This window comes from Pygoscelis adeliae, unplaced genomic scaffold (genome assembly GCF_000699105.1).
Source record: "Pygoscelis adeliae isolate BGI_AS28 unplaced genomic scaffold, ASM69910v1 Scaffold41, whole genome shotgun sequence".
Classification (NCBI taxonomy): Eukaryota; Metazoa; Chordata; class Aves; order Sphenisciformes; family Spheniscidae; genus Pygoscelis; species Pygoscelis adeliae.
The window spans coordinates 5,755,036-5,776,261 of record NW_008824373.1 but is presented as its reverse complement, the minus strand read 5'-3'; the positions used below and the strand labels follow the sequence as shown (position 1 = coordinate 5,776,261).

Here is a 21,226-nt window from a genome sequence, read left to right as displayed (position 1 = left end):
CACATAGTCTAATACTTTAGCCTTACCAGTGCTGTCATCATAAACAACAGTAACTGTTTTCCACTTGAAGAACTGCACAAGGTCAAGGATGGCACGGCTGAGTGAAGAGAAATCTGGATAGAGGCTGACATAGAAGGAGTCCTTGTTGTCTGACACCTGATGTTTCCAGCGGGTCTGGATATGCGGAACACCCAAAGCGTTGCAGATGGATTGCACAGCGTTAGCTGAGGAGCTATGGGATGGTCCGAAGATGGCAGCCACCCCAAGGGACAGCTGATCGCAGGCTGAAGAGGAGACAGAAGTCTGTCAATGATGAGAGGAAAGAAGGCAGTGTGCCAGAAGGTATTGCACAATTCATATTAAATAAAAGGCACTCCATGAAATATAACTTTATTGCTGACAGAGCTCCCTTCTTGTGTAACACTTTCACTTACACAGATTTCAACTTCAGAATACATTTCTAAGCTTTCACTATGAGCTGATGAATAGCAACATGTAACATCGAAATAGTGCTCAGCTACATTTAATAAACACTTCTATGTCAGTGGAAGTCACAAAGGCCAGCAGTTGTGTATCTTTTAAAAAGCACTGACGAGATTTTTGCTCAGCTTCATCTTACATTTGGAAAAGGGCCATATGGGACAGTATTCTAACCTAGGCTGTTTAAGCATTAACTTCTTCCTCAATCAATCAACACTATTTCTACTGAGATGGTAATTACTCAGAAATTGTATGTGTTAAGTAGATTCTAGTTAAGTATCAGGCAAATTATTAATTTCATTGAAATGGACATGTGAATTTCTGTATCTGAAAAGTAGGCATGTTGACTAGCAAAATTTAAAGGTCAACATTTTCCCTAAATTGCTGCTAATGAAAAAAATTCAGTGTCCCTTCTTAAAGACTGGAAATACTCAGTTTTGCTACATTTGTATTAGTAGATAAAACTGGCCCTGAGAATCACTGACACGATACTGCTGCATTCAAGTGGCTTAGCTCTCCTCTTTCCAATATAAGGTGGCCCTACCTATACTGTGCATTAGCAGTCTCTGGTCTGTGTTATCTCCCACAGTATGCTCCATTATTATCTTGTAGAATATTAGTCAATACTGCAGACCAGTGTTTCAGCCCATGCCCTGTTCCTGTTTAGATCACTGACATAGACATAACCTTTATGAGTATACAGTTCTGAAAAACAACAGATTCTGTCTTCTGAGAAAACCTCCTATTTGGTAGAGAGAAGTAATGAAAAGTATCTCCCTAATCCAATCTAGATGCGAGTGTTTGTATGAGGTTTGATTAATTAATAGTGTTACTCCACCATCAATGTTCCTGACAGCTGAGGAAACAAGCAGTAGAAACACATCTTGCTGCATTACTTTTCTCAGCAAGTCAAAATTCATTGTTTTATTTTGCACATCCTTTTCAACATGATGAAAATATTGCTAAGTCTTTCAAGTGCATTCCAGAAACTATGCTGGCACACCTTTTTATTACTGCAGAGCACCAGTGGTTTAAATGAACTTCTCATATACACACAGGGTCTCTATTGCATTTCTGAGCATCGGATCAGGGCCTAAATGACTAGCTTGATAAAAAAAACATTTATGCTAATATTGCCCTTCCTAAGAGTAATCAACAAGCTTTATGCAAATGTCAGTAAATGGGATCACTAACAACAGCAATAGCTACCAGATGGCTTTTCAATGGGCTTTTTTTTTCCTGTTTCTGAGATTTGAATAATGCAACGCTTTCACACGTGATTTAATATGGCACTGGCTCTATCAGACGCATACCAATTTTTCTAGTGCATTGAGGGATTTTTTGTTTGCATTTACATTATTCTTCACTGAAACAGTATCTTGGAAATATTGTCTTGCCTTCAGGTTGTTCCTTCATATAGTACCTTTAAAAACACATTAATATTTCATCTACATACAACTTCAGAAGTATGTGTTACTAAGAGGTCTAAACAGGCTATTTTTGATGCAGTGCCTGCCTGCTCACTAATGGACATAATCATGAACCACAAAATGAGTCAAATGCTGAAACATCATTGTTAAAACTCTGCTTTGGAGCCATCATAATAAAATAAACCATTTTATGTTAACCTTTAGCCTTTGATTCTGAACTAAAGCACCTGTCAGCACAAATGTAGTTGGCTGTATTGTGAATTGATGAAGCACTGGAAGATTACACAGATTTTGATATAGCCTGACCAGTTACAAATAAAAAGAGTTGCATTCTCACCCAAGATGCAAGTGGGAACAATTAATATGTACAATCTATTCAATATATCCAATTAATGGCATGTTGCCATTCTAACTTCAGCTATTATAGTCTATCAAGAATTAGCAACATAATAGGGCTAACTTGCACCTTCAAGAAAACCTCAAGTAAGGACTAAAAGTAGTTGTATTGTCTCAGGAAAGGCTTAAAGAATTAAAGATCGCAGAACAAATTTCTCTTTTCTCTACATCCTCCCTCAGGAATGGAGAGAAACTGACCCATTAAATTTCACAGGACAGTGTGTGCTGGAGTCAGGAATCCGTTGAATTTGGAAGATGAGGAGGAAAGGAGAAAGAATGGGCCAGAATTAAGGATCAGCCCATTTATTCACTGTTGGCCGAGATGGAAAGAGTAGTCTCTCTCAGAACCTGCTTTAATCCATCATCCAAAAGACCAGAATAACAACTCAAAAATACTTTGTTAAAAGTGTTGTTTGCCTCTTTCTTCTTCCACACACTCTCCTCTGCAAAGAAACCATCTTGCTAGGCATAAATGTTTAGTCCATAATATTTTTCATAAAACAAAGTGTCTTGCAATGACCAAACTGTGTGTATTTCTGTACAAATATGGATACTGTCTATTTTCATACCTAGCAGCAACAACCTATATTAGAATTGTTTATTTAGCAAATAAACAGATAAAACAGGTTAGCAAGATTAACTCTGTGTGTTACAGCAAAAAAGAAAAAAAAATTCTCATAATTTCTAAACTGAATTTTTTAATCAGTATTATATTCCACTTTTAAGATGTACTTCATGTACATTCACCCTGATGCAGCAGCTTTCCCCTACATTTCTAATGTGGCGTCAAATGTTTTTATTCATCTTAGCCCACTATCACACCAAAAATCCCTTATTGTGTAAAGCTTTCAGTCTTCAACACTTAGGAGTGGCATGTTGGGACCAGATTACTTGGCAGATTTAGGTTAGAAACCTGTCATAAAAAATACAGGTTGACCTCTGATTCTTTTAGCCTTTTTATTTTGTTGTTAAGGATAACATTCATATGAAATTGGCGCTTCAATTTATAAAAAAAATGTTTTTAAAGAACATGTAATACAGTGCAAAATTCAGTCCTACTGAGTTCTGACACCAGGTTTTGTATTTTCTCCTATAAATACATATTGAACTTGTTGGGGTTTGTACTTTCTAGGATATGGCAATGATGCAGTACAACTTGCATCTATTGTCATAGACTTGAATGTAAAGCAATCTGAAAACTTCAATTTTTGTGACAATCAAAGATTTGAAAATTTAACAGAAATGTTCAAAATTATTTTTAACTTTTAATTTTTCTTTAAACGAATCATTTATAGTTAGGAGAAAACTGCTGAACTCAGGCCTAGACATTCAGCCGATAGCAATATTCTTAAGCACAGACTTAATAATTAGGTTTATTTTTATGCCTTGTTGACATAAGATGCACAAAATTACAACTACTTGTTCCCCTTTGAAGCCCACACCTGATTAACTATGTGAGACATTCATATGCTAAAGGTGTTTGTGGAGATGTACTTAAAGTGATTGAATGCTTAAAATTGAATTGGAGCCTTCTTCCAGAGTCACTAGAATTTGGGGGCACTTGGCATTTTCCAGGACAAATTCTGGAAATTGTGTTTTCTCACTCCAAAGGTACTGGTCTCAAAAACACCCTAGTCACAAAGCTCAGAAAAATTTATTTCAGTTTTTAAATATTTAAAGAAATAGCTTTTAGACAGGGGCAGTGGGAGCAAAGGTGACAATGTAATTTTCAAGCAGTTACCATTACAGCCTTCAACAGGTGGTCTTTAAAGGAGTTCTTTGATGTCAGCCACAAACCTGTACAGTCTCATTGCATATGGCTTTCCTGGACAGACTTTTTTTGAGGTAGGTAAACCAAGTCTTAGTTGCTCATTAAAAAAATTAAATATGCAAAAGGATACCTTTTTTGGATGCTTCAAAACTGTCATAGAGATTTATCTTTTGGGTGTCATATGTTAATGTGGTGTTTGGCAGAAGAGTTCGGTTTCTGTTGATTGTGTTCACAGCAAATCTGAAGGCTAATTCTTCTGCTCCCATTGGACCAGATTCCACACACTCAAAAATGCCTCCTGGTAGTAGGAGAAAGAAGAAAGAAAAAAACAAATGACTAGTAAGCCAAAATGGCATACAAGAACATCTTTAATCATCAGTTTGGGAAAAGATTCATCAGCCTGAAATTTTTAACTTAATAAACCTGATACAGTGCAACTCATTAAATTATCTCATTATTTTGGTGAGGTTTGGGTCAAACCGTAAATAACCCAGCAACAAATCAAACTTACCTTAGAGAAAACCTGTCTGGTTTTTTTCCATACAACATTCATTTTACTATTGTGAATAAAAAGAGTGTGGCAATATAAACTAACCACACTATTTAGAAGCAAAATAGGAGAGGGATGAAGAATATAAAATTATTATTTTACATAGTTAAACCTGAAATGATGACATTTACCCCTTCCAGATCAACCATCACCTATGTATGTGTGGCAGGGCAGAGGGAGATTTCTGGTTTCTTGTTTTCTACTGTTCTAGACTTATGATACAGCAATAATGAACTGGAGAGTTCACTGGAAATGCAACATATAACGGAGCATGGAACTAGGATGCTCCAAACTGCCTCCAAAAATGAAGACATATAGACATTTTAGCATGACTGTGTGCCTGAACTGATAAATATGTTGAGCAAAGGGTTCAAATTTTGCTCTTTTGCACTGAGCCGCATGTACATGCTAACCTCATTCTCAGCAAATACAGGAATCTAAGCAACTACACCCTGCATAAGCTCTATTATGCAATGAAAGCATCCCCAAACAAAGCGTACTGCCAGAGTAGGACATGCCTCAAATGATGGGCAATTTCTAGAACACTTCTGAGCCAGCCTTAATGTTAAATGAAGTAAATAAGTTTGTGAAACAGTGCTGTGCTTCAGCTGTTCTTTTCTCATTAATGAGATATCATTGCCCATGAAATGTAAATTTATACATACTTTGGGGTAACATCATTTATTCTTGGGTCTGGAAAGGCCAAGGATACAGTGACAATAACAGTAATTTGAAGATATGTCCTTACTATGGTGACATGGAGTGACTCAGAAAAACAATCAGCATCCATATGGTCTCTTTGGTCCTCATGCTAACAGCATCTGTCAATACTAATGGATGGCCAATGGCCATCACCTGAGGACCACTAATTACAAGCCAGACATTGTATCTGTGCAAGAAATGTTTTTCATTTGCCTTCTCCTAGCTTGTACTTATTCATTTCCAAAGTAGTGGTGCTACCTGGCTTTGTATTGTCTAAAAAAATTTATTCAACACTCCACAACTTTCTCAGCAAGAAGCTCTCAGAATCTGAATGTGCAGGAACTGAGTCAGACCGAACTTTGCAAAGTACAGTCAGTTTGTAAACAGTTTTGTTGAGCAGCTAAGTAGATAAACCTTTTCTAAAGCAAAAAGAATGTGTATTTTCCCTTTCTGATACTAATAAATACGAAAAGGCTTTTCAGTTTTGCGAACCTCCTGCCTCTTCCAACCTGTTAACTTTTTTCCTGCAGATGAGCCCTTAAATTCCTGGTGAGAACCCTAGGGGCAGATGCTCAAAAAATATTAATTTAAAAGCGCAAGCACTAACCACTGAGATGAGATGTGACTAATAATTATTTAAACTTTAGTTATTTAAAAGTGAGAATGAGGCACTGATGGGAGAGGCAGATGCTTAAGAAAAATGTAGATACCTAGGGAAAAGATCCAAACTGATTGAGCATAGGACGTATATATAATCAGTAACCAATATTAACAATACTTCAGAAGCTAAAGCAAAAGAAACTTGGATAACATTCAGGTAAATATAGACCTAGTACACTTTAAAACTAAAAAAAATGGCCATGTTTATTTGCACAGTAATGCAATATTAACATGAAAGACAACCTACGGCTTTTGAAATTAGTGAAGTGCTCTGTTGAGGAAAACATAGTCTGATAGACAAGATTTTGTGCTGCTTAAGACTTACAGCATCTAAACATTATAAATCAAACTGTGACATATAAGAGGATCTTATTTTGTTTTGGGGAAAATATTTAAAAATTGCTGCAGATAGCTAAAAATTAGTGGATATATGATAAGTATAGATATTAAGAGACAATAAAAATAAAAAGATGTTTCCATGAACATAATGAAAATTAAGATAGATTTTATAGGCTTTCCTAAGGCATCTGGAAAGCAGTTATTCAAATGTATTTGAATAAGCCAGTATCACACAAACAGTTATTAAAAAAAAAAAAAAAGATTATATTCTAAGTTACAACGGATTCATAAAGAGAAATAAGCATTAAAATATCTCTTCTTCTCCCTGAAATTTTTACACTGGAAGATTTCTTCTTTAATTTCAATGTGTCTGAAGCTCAATACAAACTTCCTTCTTTATTCCTGTATTTTTCATTCTGCTCATTTCTAAATTCTTGAGATGGGGAATTCCTTGTCAAAGATGTAGCCACTACTCTCAGCATAAGATAAAATAAAAATAAAAATGGATTTTGACTTCTCATATCTACGTAATTCCTAATGGTAGTGACAGTCCCTCACATAGTAAGATAATTTTATGAAGACGACAAAGTGTCTTGTGAGTGGCAATGACGTGCAATTTCCCACGTGCACTATTCACTGGTTTCTTCCCTCACTCACACATTCTCTATCCCTGTGATAAATGTATCCCCTGCAAAGCTGGCAGCATATGGTCTGTCTGCCTCAGGGTAAATTTCCATTCCTAAGGAAAACAGAAGTAGAATAACCTGTTTCTGCTGTCCTATGATTAGGACATTTTACTAAGAGGAAGGAAAACAGCTTCTGATTCCTGCCTCTGAATATTTTCATATTTTACACTAGGTAGACACTGAATTAAAAATAAGAACCCTAGAGGAATATAGATTAGACCATATATTTGCAGTTTCCTAGCTGTTTTCTAACCTGTAGGATGTCAAACTTCCACTAGGCTCCTTTCATTTCAGTTTTATGCTATTTTTGTGTCTGTCTGCTCAAGCAGCGGGCGAGGAACATCCCATAATTAAATATTTGGATCTGGCAAGTGTAGGTTCATCTTAACCTTCACACTAAGAAGAGACTCAAATCAACAGGTTCTCAAAGTGCACCATGTCCTACTAATATGCAAAATGACTGAAAATGCCAGGGTGCTCCATAGTGAATAACAGCTGCTAGCTTTGGCCAACCTAATACTGCACACGGGGCACCACCATTTTTTAATTGAACATCTAAGCAGTTTAAATTGAACTCACACACTAAGCAGAGCAGGAGCTCAGGCAGACACATGTCTGCATTCTGAATATCAGAATATAGTCACAAAACAGGTCCTCATTCTCCAGATGAGAGCCCTTTTAAGTGTACGTGGAATTCTGTGCTTCAGATATTTTCAGGATGCTCAGCAAAGGCACATAAATAAGTTCAGACATTGACAGGAATGGGAAGTTTTAAAGGGTGCTTTCTGCATTGTTGCTTAAGATGCAAGTAGAAACTTATTTGGTAACTTTAAATTGCCTCGACCTTACTGTTATGTTCCTATATTTGTTACTGAATATGTAAATAACAACGAAAAAACCACTGTATTTTTAAAGAAAATGTTGTGTAAATTCACTGACTTAATACTGGGAGACAAGCCACAAATTACACTGTATTTTTTTATAAAATGGAAAGGAAATTAACAAGAAGGATTGGTTTTCCACTTCAGGTATACACAGTTATAAAGGGATAGTAGTTTCCAGAAGCTGTTATAGCATACTGAGTCATATTGTTCCCTCCCAAGCAGGCTGTTCTTTACTGCTGTTGTAGCTTGTATTCAGGATAGCCTTATTAATAATCAAATTGAGGAATGTACTGCATGCTCTCAGATAAGCAGACGGAAGAGTTATAAATCTTGCCATTGGTATGCAGACAAGCAGACAAGCCAATGCCTATCTCTAACAGCTTGAAAAATGCAGGTGTTGGGGTTTGTCTTATTTTTAACACACCGGTCTTATAGACCTGTAATAGGTAGGAACATCAGTTCTCATATACAACCAGCAGCACATCCTAGAGGAGATGGCTGAATTTTCACTGCTACCTCAAAGCAGAGACAGAAAACTTAAAAGGAGCAGTAAAATGTGTATTTAATGCTTAGGTTGTGTCCTGGTTTCAGCAGGGATAGAGTTAATTTTCTTCCTAGTAGCTGGTACAGTGCTGTGTTTTGGATTTAGCAGGAGAATAATGTTGATAACACACCGATGGTTTAGTTGTTAAGTAGTGCTTACGCTAGTCAAGGACTTTTCAGCTTCCCATGCTCTACCGACTGAGAAGGCTGGAGGGGCACAAAAAGCTGGGAGGGGGCACAGCCAGGACAGCTGACCCAAACTGGCCAAATGGCTATTCCATACTATGTGACGTCATGCTCAATACATACACTGGGGAAAGCTGGCCGGGGGGGCTGCTGCTCAGGGACTGGCTGGGCATCAGTCGGTGGGTGGTGAGCAATTGCATTGTGCATCACTTGCTTTGTATATTCTTTTATCATTATTATTATTATTATTATTTTATTTCAATAATTAAACTGTTTTTATCTCAACCCATGAGTTTTCTCACTTCTACTCTTCCAATTCTCTCCCCCATCCCACCAGGGGTGGGGGTGGGGAGTGAGCAAGCGGCTGCGTGGTGCTCAGTTGCCGACTGAGGTTAAACCATGACAGCTTGCTTTAATGGTCTCATATAGGACTTCTTCATTTACAATGTTAATGATATGACAATTCATCTCTGCCCTATAACAGTAACACTAGGGAATATGGCATCACGTAGCTACAGCTCAATCTGTAGCTCATGAAGTTTTATTGACTGTGTACAGTAGGTGACTGCTGCATAGCTGAACATTTCTTCAAGTTTTTACTGTCATGATAACCACTTAGCAAAAGCTTGCTAGATTTTAGTAGTGATCAACACCTGAAGAATCACAGTGATGAGGAATGTTTAAGACAGGCCAGTCCAAGGCAGATACGCAAGAGCAATTGTAAAACAATCTTTAAATACTGTATTTTTTGCGGTGGCATCCAGGATAATTCAGATCTCCTGTTAATCTTGATACACTAGAATTGCTTTTACTGAACCTGAAATCCACTAGGATTTTTCATCACAGTTGTCACTATTGAAAAAACATTTATATGATCAAGTTCTTTTACATAACCAATAGGGAGAATCCAATCATCTGTGTAATACTGATGCAGTAACAGTTTCTTCAGAAACAGAAACCACTGGGAAAATAAAGATAGTATTATATTTATTAAAAAGGACAATATGTAGTGCATAAAATAGTATGAGTAATGTAGATGTCCTTATTATTTTCCAAGGAAAAAGAAAATGTGAAATATTTTTTAAAACAATTATACAAGTGCAAAAAAATTTGTTCTGAAATTGTTCAAACTAAAAAGTCTGTATTTTCCACCAAAAAAAAGTTGAAGAATTGCCATTTTTAGTTCACAAGCCATCTTGGTATTCTCCAATTTTCAAATCATTTTCTCAAACACAAAATCCAGAGGAAAAAAAATAAGTCATCTTGCTACACATCTTAGCAAAAATTACAAAAAAAAATTGGTCCTGCTCTTAACTACCTAATTTCACAAATAATAGGATAACCATTTGAATGATTCAACTTTCCATTTCTATTCCATAAAATGGTCATAGGTATTTTTCTCCCCATAAACATGCCACTTTGGGGATCACTATCTTGTGTGTTTTGCATTACCATCTCCATGTAATATCTGATAAAACCCAGTAAAAAGTACAAAAGTGCTTAACTACACAAAATCACTAGGTGAATAAAAGTGCCAGAACAAGTTATTTGTAAATCTCTCCTCCTCTTACATATGGAGAATTTTTGAAACAGATGCATGTCATAAAACCTGAGCTACTGTTAGCTAGTTGAAATAATCCGCATTCAAGCAAGCTTCAAAAGTGTCCGAGTAGAACTACAAACAAGCAAAATAGCAAACCTGGCTGATACTAAATCGAAGAATTTCTCCTTTGTTTCTAGTACAGTCCCAAGTTTGTTTCAGCAGAAATGAATGTTATTTAATTACAGTAACTACAGGCTATTTTACAATCTGTGCCCTCTGAAAAGTTAAACCTTTAAATATATAACAGAAGGCCACATTACCCCGGATCATAATCTGACAAATCAGTTGAAATGAAGCTTACAGACTACTTTAAATTACTGAATCTAAAATAATTCTTTTTCAACATCATTGCAAGTATATCAACTATATACACAGAATTAAAACTTCCATGGTTTGGCAGTATCAGGAATTTACCAGACTAATTTTGAAATGTGAAATCAGGAGAGAAAAATTTAAACACAAACTCATTCTAATATAGCATTGTTAACATTAACAAAGTTATGGAAACAATAACATTAATCATAATTTCCATTTTAAGTGTGATTTCCTTGTACAAAGATGTAAGATGAAGTTTCCTTTTTTTCTAATATCAAAACAACTTGATAAAGACCTCACACATACACACACTAGTAATTAATAGCTATAATTTTTTAACATTACAGCCATATTATTGTTACCGTGCACCAATTTGCACAAATTTACCGACAGCTATGAAGAAGGTGGTCTTTATTAATACATTATAAAAAGTACCATCAGTCACATTGTGGCATGAGCACCATTTTCTTAATGATATGGTAACTTTTAACATATAATAATGTAAACCCATATCTTAAGTAACATTAAAAAGGTGATTGAGAGCATGGAAAAAATTTGCTTATAAAAAAAATTTGTCTTGCCCAGTAACATTTCTTCCCATCATTTTACTTTAAAAATGTACAAAATAGTTTAAGCTATACTAATAAATTTATATGAAGTTATATAAGAATGAAATTATTTTATTTATTCTTGCTCATCTCAGATCAATTCTTTGAATATAAGATAACTATGGTACCCAGATCTAATCCTGATGTGACAAATAATAGAAATCTCTTATTCTGATTGATTATTTCCCATTCAGAAAACATGAACTCTCAGACAGTCTTTGTTTAATTAACCTGGAAATATGGGAGAAGGGAGTAACTGGTATCTGTGAACAAGGTATCTGTGATAAACAACTTTTTAGAAAAGTGTTTCAAGAGAGAATTAAGCAAGTCTATCGGGTATTATAGCATTAAAATATATGCTTATATCTGCTGTGCTCCAATTTTGAAATTGGCCATTCGGTAATCAGAGCCAATGATTATGTAAGGTGGTACTACAAGTAGAGGGATAAAAAGTCAAAAGCATATTACTGAGAGTTCAATGGATGCTAGTATACTGTCAACATTTCCAGAGATGGAAGTGATGGCTTTTTGGAAGTGTGAAGAGACTACAGTTCTCCAAATACAGGCATAGCCAGAAGGCAGTGAAGAGGCTCATCCAAAAAACCCAATATCACTGACGTGGCATGGATGATACTGGGAGCAGGAGGCATGGTAGGTGCTGTGTTACAGTGACTGATCAGGGTTGCTGGCTGAAGGCATTTTAGCTGTAATCAACCGTGCTATGGGCTGTACTGATAATCCTGTTTCAGATCCTGTTATGGATTAGAAAGATGCGGAGGTGGTTCAAAGACCTCCATAAAGGTTGCCAGCTTAGACGTTTGCTTCCTATAAACACAGAACAAAATTATATCTTAGCCACTTATTTCTATCTGGAACAGGATTTAACAAAATGAATCACTTTCATGCAAGACATTGAAAGCAAATGAAAAATTTCTTCTTTACAACCTTTTCCATAAAACTATGTAGTTTAATTTTTTATATTGATTTAGAATACAGCAGTGTGAATCTGGACTATGCCATGTTTTTATTATTCCTTTTCAAAATTATATTGAAAGCTTTCTGACTCTCACAACAGGAAAATGTTTAAAAGGATCACTTGACATAGAAAACTCTGCTTATTTGACTTTGAAGTCCTTTTTATATGGATAAGCCACTGTGGGAAAACACAGGACACTTCAGCAATATCCTTTATCTATACAAAGTGTACATCGGGTTTGGAGGAGGGAAACAGGACCTGGAATTTCTGGGGTTTATTTTCATTGTCACTGATTTTCGGTGTGACCTTGGACAAGAAGCTTTTCTGAAAAATAAATATCTCATCCCAAAACAGATGCAACAAACACCTCAACATTGCAATAGAAGCACAATTATTGGAAAATCAGTAACATGTTTTGAAATGAGACATAATTTATGTTAAAGGCATTGATGGAATCAGTGTATGAAGGCATGATCACAGAATCCTGCAAATCTTGCACCATAAAATGCATAAAGATATTACCTTCAGCATCTCGGTTATCTTTTGATCATTATTTTAGTGTAGTTGCATGAAACTGGCAACTTTAAGACATTTCTCCTAAAAGGATTTGAATTATCCACAGATTTAAGACAAAGAAAACTATATATTTTCTGATTATACAATACATAAGGGGCTAAATATCCAGCCAATCTTAGGTTTACCCTGTTAATCTAATGTTACATTATATATCAAAACAGAAAGAGTTTGTTTTGTTTTGTTTTTCTTAAATGTGAGGAAATAATAAGGGATAATATGAGGAAAAAATAAGCGTGGATCTCATTTGAACAAAAGCTTCTTTATCTTATAAAACTGGTGAAAAGATTTTTAAAGTTGAGTACATACAAATGATAAGTATCTTTAAAATTGTATTTTAAATATAATTTGATGCATTCTAACATCTTCTTTAAGTCAGATGTGATAAATGACACATATCAGAATCTTACCTTTCATCAGCACAGTTCCAAATATGCTTTGAAAAGTCATAAATAAAACACTACTAAAAAAAATATTACTAGACTGGAATATGGAGCATACTTATAAAACACTGCTTCTGATAGCATCTCTGTTTATAAATATTAGTCCTTTCAGTCAGAATATCTGACAGAAGATATTCTGTCATGCTCTCAAGACCGAGCGTGACTAAAGATGACAGGCAAAATAAGAACACCTAAACACATTCAACTACAGTGTTAGAATGTACTATCCATAAGGTTTCTTCCCACTTTAAGGATATACATTAGCTTCCTCTGACATGCTAAACAATTCATTAGAGAATACACTTGATAATTTCAATGCAATTATCATATTCACATAATATTTAGTTTCTCATGACTAGCAGTAACAAAAGGAAACAAAACACTAAATGAAATATGACTACAAAAATGGCCTCAGGAGATTTTGCTAAAATGTGCTTTTCATTACTTTGGCTAACAAAATGTTTTTAAACTGTCTTAAAACAACACACCTTCGTTTCCTTCCTTTTTTTCTGAAGAGGCAGCCAACACCCAGATAAAAAGCTTTTCAGTCTCTGTGAAGAAAACTTTTTCTCCAAAACTTCTTTAAAGAAGATAATATGCAAACTTGAATGTTTTTAGAAGGACTAATGCAGAAGTCTTACATCTGTTTATAGGCTACTTACTGGGCAGTTATAATCTTCAAACTTTCCTGCTTATAGGTTTGAAGATATACAAATCATAGACCACTTCATTTTATTCTAGAAAGAGTCATAACACATATTAGAACAGTGACAAAAACAGTTCCCTAACCTCCTCATACACAGATAGTATGACTATACATAGATATCTATGAGACCATAGATAAATGCTAACAATATTGCATTAGGCCAGGATTTTTTCTTTCCACCACACTGAATGCTATTCTTCCATCTTCTCAAACATTGGTTTGTGTCTGGAATCACATTTGAGAAGCCAAACTGTACACAGACAATGAAGGAAATTTTATCCAGGTTTTCACTTGCTTTTAAAAGAACATATAAGTGACTCACTCATGAGAAATAAGTAGACATTAAAAAAGTAAATGTATTTTGAACTTAACTCCTACAATATTGTGCTATTTAATACTAATATGTCCACATGCAAAAGCTGGAGCAAGAGGAGCTTTTTTGTTTTCTCTTTTTTTGGTACAGTATTGTTTTAATAAGATAAACAAGAGTCAGGAAAGAATGTAGGACTCAGAGTCGGATCTTATCATTGTAATAGAATCATAGAATCGTTAAGGTTGGAAGAGACCTCCAAGATCATCAAGTCCAACCGTCAAAAGGACGGTTTTTTCCAAGCAGGGTTTAGAAAAGTCACACACCTTATTTCTCCAAAGAAATTCACAGCGTCTGTAGTTCAGCAGTTACCAGGAATCACTAGACAATTCTGTGGAAAGCTGAAAAGTTTACCAGGAACTGTAGGCATCCAGGCATGTAGAGAAATACTGCAGTATAAACTCCTCATGCTAAGATCCCTTGACATATAAAGATGAAACAGAAAAGTGCCTGAACTTCACAGAAGTCAGAAGGCTCTTAATTAGTAGAAGCTCAAAGCACAGCTTACATGGAAAGACACCTTCAATGAAAGATTCTGCTTGTGATTATATGGTTATTAATTTTTTTCAAATAAACATGTTAAAGCGCTTGCCTATAAAGCAGAAAACAGATTCCATTATATACTGAACTCTAAGCCCATGTCTTTCATTGTTCAGAACAGTGCCTTAACCAGCAGGCAAAATACTGACGTATAACATGATTTACAACTTTGAAGATAAGCTACCATATAGACAGGAATTTTCAGTCTGCAAGATCCAGAAAACAGAAGCAAGCCTGAAGTTATCACATACTTCAATATTCCTCTGCTAGGTATGAAATAGGAGTCCGCCCATGATTTCTAGATCATTTGCTTCTTATCCAGTAAATTTCTTGTAGAAAATGCTTAAATAGAAGAGAAAGTCAGGGTCAGGACTCAGGTCTTCCTCCTGAGTAATCTACAGTCGCAGCCTGTAGCTTCCAGTTTGCTTTCTTATTTAATCCTACACCTCCTTCCACAATACTAGTGCACCTTACCGGACTTGTGTTATACAGTCAGGTCACCTTCTGCTTGCTTTTTCTGGTCAAGTAATTCCTAACGCATCTTCAGCATCAAATATCGGCACGTGCTAGCCAGAAGTACCTTCAGAGTCAACTCCTAGTTATCCAGATAATTTGACTCACTCTGCTAAGACCCAGCAGCTAATTTAAAAGCAACAAAGTAAACACTGCAGGATCTAGCAAATGAGAATCACATAATATGCATTACATTTTTTTTCTAAAGAAAAAAAAAACAGATTCTCACACTTAAGGCCTATATAAATCTTCAAACTAAATAACTTTCATTTCCTCTTTCCAAAAATATAAAGAAACAAAAGCTTATTGAAATTACTCACAAAAGCTTAAAATTACAACACGTCATAAAAGATCGATTTCTTTCTTAAAATAAACAGTAAGAGTACTCATTCACATGGCTTTGGACATTAAAAAAAGGTCAATAAATGTTTATTTGCAATCACAAAATACTAAAACTTGGATCCTGCAAATGGGTATACAAAAAAAGCCTGACCTGAGCTCTGCTGAACGCCATGACCTCTGTTAAAGTAAGTGAAATTTGAGCACCTGGATCCCTGAGCAGAATCCTTTCCAGAAGTAAAATGTATAAATTATTATCACCAACTTCAGCATGATTTTTTATTTCTAATGCTTAATATTTAAACGTTCAGGAGTTTGTAGCTATTTAAGCGATTCAAGCAAGTTCAAAAACTGTATTTTTCACATTTTTCTTCCTTCTCTGAAAACTTTCACGGATAGAATCCTTCAGTAACCTGACACAATTCTTATGAAGTGTATTATCTAATTTAAGAGAGGGGAAAAGAAAAAGGACATACCTAGTCTTAAAATATAGATATACACGTACACATATGTAACAGAAGAGATGCAGAGAACCAAATTTCATTCTATGAATGGTATGAACTGTATGTACTTTTCGCTATCCACAGAATAATCCCTTTCATAAATGGATTTGGTTTTGTAATAGTTCTTAATAGTAATTCTTTGGGCTAATGAAATTAGAATTCTGTTGTGGAGAAAGGTGCTACAACTGCTTATTTAAAGGACCTATATTGCTATTATTAAGTGAAATACTTTTTCTTTCCACAGACATTTCAGACAAAAAGGAGAATTGTGGCATTTTTGTTGTGCATAGGTAAAGTAACCTCCAAAGAATCAACAAAAATTTGTTTCTTAATGGAAAAAAAGTAGAACTCTACAAGTGTTCCTCCGTGATCCCTGAATAAGCAGAGGGAAGAACTGGTAAATCCATTTGTTTAGCAGGGACTAGAAGCAGTGTGGTTTTGTTTTCTAAGGACTGTATATGAGATACAAAATAAAGGTTTCTTGTCCTGCATAGGGCACTGTAAAGTGAGAAAAATGAAGTTTTTCAGTTATTTTTATATTTCAGGAAAATATTTTCAAATTTTTGTCTGCTACATTGTGTTTTACATTACTTCATAGTAAATGCATTACTACTTCCTAACACTGTCATGTTACATGCATTAACTGGAACAGTTTGTTGTTTCCATTTTGTCTTTAAAGCTATTAAAAGATAGATTTTCTTCAATACTGCTTGGAGCATTTAAACATCTTTTTAAAGTGTTTCCTGACTGTATTACAATTAAACAGTTTCAAATTGCTGCTATAGCAATGTTGGAAATAGCAGGAAAATTTACAATAGTCATAAAAGAATTAAAAAACAAACTTCAAAATCAGACTGATGGAAAAGTTTTACATGTGACAAACACTTTTTGCTGTTACATTTAATGATGTTTCATTTCACTACTCAAATGTTCAGTTTCCAAAAATGTTTGAATTAGAGAGTTGCTTAGAAATCAAGTCATTATCTTTTCATCTTAGTAACAACCTCACCAAAATAATTTTGCCAAAAGTATTGCTACCCTGGTTAAAATATGGTATGTGCTGCTACGGGATTATGGCTTAAATACTTAGATGCAATTTTCAGAAGACTAAGGTGTGTTATTGAATATCATTTGGAAAAGTCTTCACTATTCCTGTCCCTAATGTATGAGCTGCTTGGATTGCATAGAAATGGTATTTCTGTGTTCTCTCAATGATTCCCTTTTTGAGACTTCAGCCATGAGAGAAAAAAAGAAAAAAGTGATGTACCATGAGTACAGAAACAAGAAAATAGTATGAGCAAACAAGTATGTATTAGGTGCTAATGATAAAAATTCCAAGGAGTAAGAAAGAGATGGATCTGTAGTGAGATTGTTAAGTGCTACTGTGGATAAAAGAGGAAGTTAAACAAAACCAAAAAAACTTCTTATCTATGAAAGCAGAGATATTAGGTGCATCTGCTGCTAGACTGTGCAAATTTATTTTTAAAGTTTTAAAGATACATTGGTTCAGATTCCTTGAGTTCACCTATTTCCTAAGTTACGCCAATAGTGAAACATACTATATTTTGTAATGTGACCTAAGATAAATTATGCATGTCAGTATTATTTATACAAACAAGACATTGGCAGAAGAAATTAAGACATTGCTCTCCAAAGAAATTAATGAAATGTACTATACCAACTCCATAAATAACAAGAAATATAATTATAAATTTAAAGCTTCTTGAAAGATTTTCATGTTATTTCTCTTGTAAATATTACACAAAAGATGCACAAATTTTTCCACAGATTCATCTTTCTAAAGTCGTTCAATTAATATGATAAATATCAGTAAAAAGCATGTTAATGCTTATGAAAGTTGAGTGCTTCAGAAACTGATAATTTATGGCAGATTCATGTGGAGAACAGATTCTAGTGGGATCTTGAAGTAAATAAGCAAAAATGTTTAATGAGGCACAAGAGGGTCTGTTTCAGTATGATACATATCAGAGATACTGATTCACTTCTCCAGTGATAAACCAGCAGTGTTTAATTCGCAGCCAGCAGAAATGTTATTGGAGGGGCTGGGGGAAAGTGTTGTATGGAAGCAGAAGGTAAAAACATTCGATCTGAAGCACAGAGATATTGAATACTTTACACTCCTCTCCCATTTGCAGTACATTTGACTGTCATTTGTTTTTCTTAATAATTACCCAATCATCTTTTCCATGAGAGGGAAGGTGTTTATATTCCTAATGACTGAAATGTGATCTAGATGTGCAAATGATACTTCCACAGTATACCCTTTCACTCTGTTTCCATCTATATCCCAGAATTCAGCACTAGTTGTATCCAGAGTTTGGGTTTAGACTGATCATCAATTATATGCAGATATTTTGTTTTATTAAGAGCCTAAATGTTAAGAAGTTATTAGCTAATATGAAAATTATGCTTTAAAATGTTGTTCACTAATTTGATAATTAAGTTTTAATTACTGAATTAGAAGCCTCTTGGGAAAATTTGAAAAGTTGTTTTGGCAGGAAAGCAGGAGTTATGCATCCTACCTTATCTGAACCGTACATATGGATTAAATATTAACTGTTATCTTATATAAAGCAACTCTTCATTTTTATTCTCTCTTCTATATATTTTTCTAGTACATGGCCAAACTCTTCCAGACAGATACATCTTTAACCAGACAGAATACTGTCTTATCTAGTATGACCACAGTATTAGCTTTACTTTTTTATTTACAAGGATATACTTTAAAAAAAAATCTAAAATGCTTTAAACTACTTTGTCCACAGTGAAGACTTGTATTTGTAACAACAGAAGACTAGACAGTAAAAATACTCCATGTTTTTCTTCTACTTTACATGGTTTAAAAAGAAATTATTTTTTCATTCAGTATGATCAGTTTCTCCCCATGCTGAGGCTCATCCTACTCATTTCAAAAATGATATAATAGATCTGGAAAAGGTAAAGAGAAAGGCAACAAAGTATATAATGAATTTCACATAAGGAGTGAATGAGAAAGGATAATTCAGCCTGGAAAAGAGACAGCTTGGAGTAAGATAGAGTTCTGCAGAAACATATATGTCATGCAAATGGTGGGTACAGTTTTCTTAGTCACTGTTTCTTCTCATACAAGATGGCCTTACTTGATGCTAGTTATAAAGTATTCAGTGCTAATTTTCACTTTTTGCAGAGGTATGACTTAGGGAAACCAAACAAGAAAGAGATTTCAGTGTAGCAGACAGTGGATATAGGTTACCATCTCCTAAGGTGGCTTAAAATCCAGTAACATTACAAGACAAAATAGGTCTTTCTGGAGCTAGGGAATTTTTGCTTCTTTCTGATGACATGAAGTTGTGATATTTGCAGTAGACAACTTTATGTAATAACAGGTTTATCTAATAGGTGGCTTGTATGCTGAGAGATAACATCTTTGAAACTGTTATCTGAATTCTCTCCATTTCATATTTATTGTGGAGAGGTGTATTTGTTCACCAGAAGTAGTAATTTATCAAAAAAATTTAATGTCTCAAGCACAACTGACAGATAAAAGTCCTAATAAATTTGCCTTTAGTGACATACAATAGAATTTAAATATGTTATTAAAATTTATCAAACAGAAAGGTTAGAGGCAATTATATTTAATATTTTGGTGGTGTCAAAACACAACTACATTTTTACCAGTTTCTAGACCCCTAACACATTTCTTCTATATCAAAGAGCAATGTGACTAATCTTTTTTTTTTCCATTTAGGCCGTTACATTAGTATGAGTTTTGGTGTGTTGAAGCATTAAATACCTTTTTAAAATAGGGAAAAACTTCAAATCATTTTTATATTTGAACAAAACAACAGATTATTTGAGGTTATACCATCAGATTTCAGTTTAGGAACGGAAGTGATCAAAGCCTCATTATTAAACCAATCTTATTGTGTAAGTTTTGGGCAGTATTTAAGACCAAAAACCACCAGCTTTTTGAGTACTTAAGACTTGTACGACAGTTGGTCATCTGACTGTCATCATTCAGAAATTACACTGACCTCAGAAAACAAGACTTTGTTATCTTCACACTTTTGTGTGGCAATGAGTATCTTAAATTTAGTGCAGATACTGAATATGACCATTTTTATCTTTAAAAATGGTCATTTAGCTTTTTCTAGTCTTTAAAGGTTCACATCTTCAACTACTAAAGCCTCAGTGACAATTCTGAGCCAGAGGACTAGTTATGTTCCGCTGGTTTCAATTATTTTTTTGTTGTTGGTTTTTGTTTTGTTTTTATCTTGGGCTCATCAGCCCAGCAATTTAAGGTTATTTGCAGTCACAGTTAATATTTTAATGTTGAGTTGTAAAGAGGAATTTTGGGGAGACACAAAACAAGACTCAGTTGCCTGAAAACAGGCACCTACTGCCCTTTCAGACTGCTTGAGGCTGGCAGATATGGCAAAGGACTCATTGGAGTTGCAAGCGCTTTTGTAACTGTGGCTGGAGGCAATATGTCTCATAACACATTGCAAGTCCTGCTTGACTAACCTGATCTCCTTCTATGACCAGGTGACCCACCTAGTGGATGAGGGAAAGACTGTGGATGTGGTCTACCTGGACTTCAGTAAGGCCTTCGACACTGTCTCCCACAGCATTCTCCTAGAAAAGCTGGTGGCTCATGGCCTAGACAGGTGTACTCTGCGCTGGGTCAAAAACTGGCTGGATGGCCGGGCCCAGAGAGTTGTGGTGAATGGAGTTCAATCCAGTTGGCGGCCAGTCACGAGCGGTGTTCCCCAGGGCTCAGTTTTGGGGCCGGTCTTGTTCAATATCTTTATCAACGATCTGGACGAGGGGATCGAGTGCACCCTCAGTAAGTTTGCAGACGATACCAAGTTGGGCGGCAGTGTTGATCTGCTCAAGGGTAGGAAGGCTCTGCAGAGGGACCTGGACAGGCTGGATCGATGGGCCGAGGCCAACTGTATGAGATTCAACAAGGCCAAGTGCCGGGTCCTGCACTTCGGCCACAACAACCCCATGCAGCGCTACAGGCTTGGGGAAGAGTGGCTGGAAAGCTGCCTGGCGGAAAAGGACCTGGGGGTGTTGGTCGACAGCCGGCTGAACATGAGCCGGCAGT

The 21,226-nt window shown here is 35.4% G+C and overlaps 1 protein-coding gene across 1 annotated transcript in view; it reads right to left on the bottom strand.

Moving 5' to 3' along the window:
• Positions 1-21,226, bottom strand: part of GRIK2 (glutamate receptor, ionotropic, kainate 2) — a 446,885-nt gene that overhangs the window by 304,873 nt on the left and 120,786 nt on the right. The window contains exons 2-3 of the mRNA XM_009320161.1: positions 4,208-4,375; positions 27-284 (exon numbers count right to left, since the gene is read on the bottom strand). Coding sequence (XP_009318436.1) covers positions 27-284; positions 4,208-4,375 — 426 coding nt within the window. The remainder of the gene's footprint in view (positions 1-26; positions 285-4,207; positions 4,376-21,226) is intronic.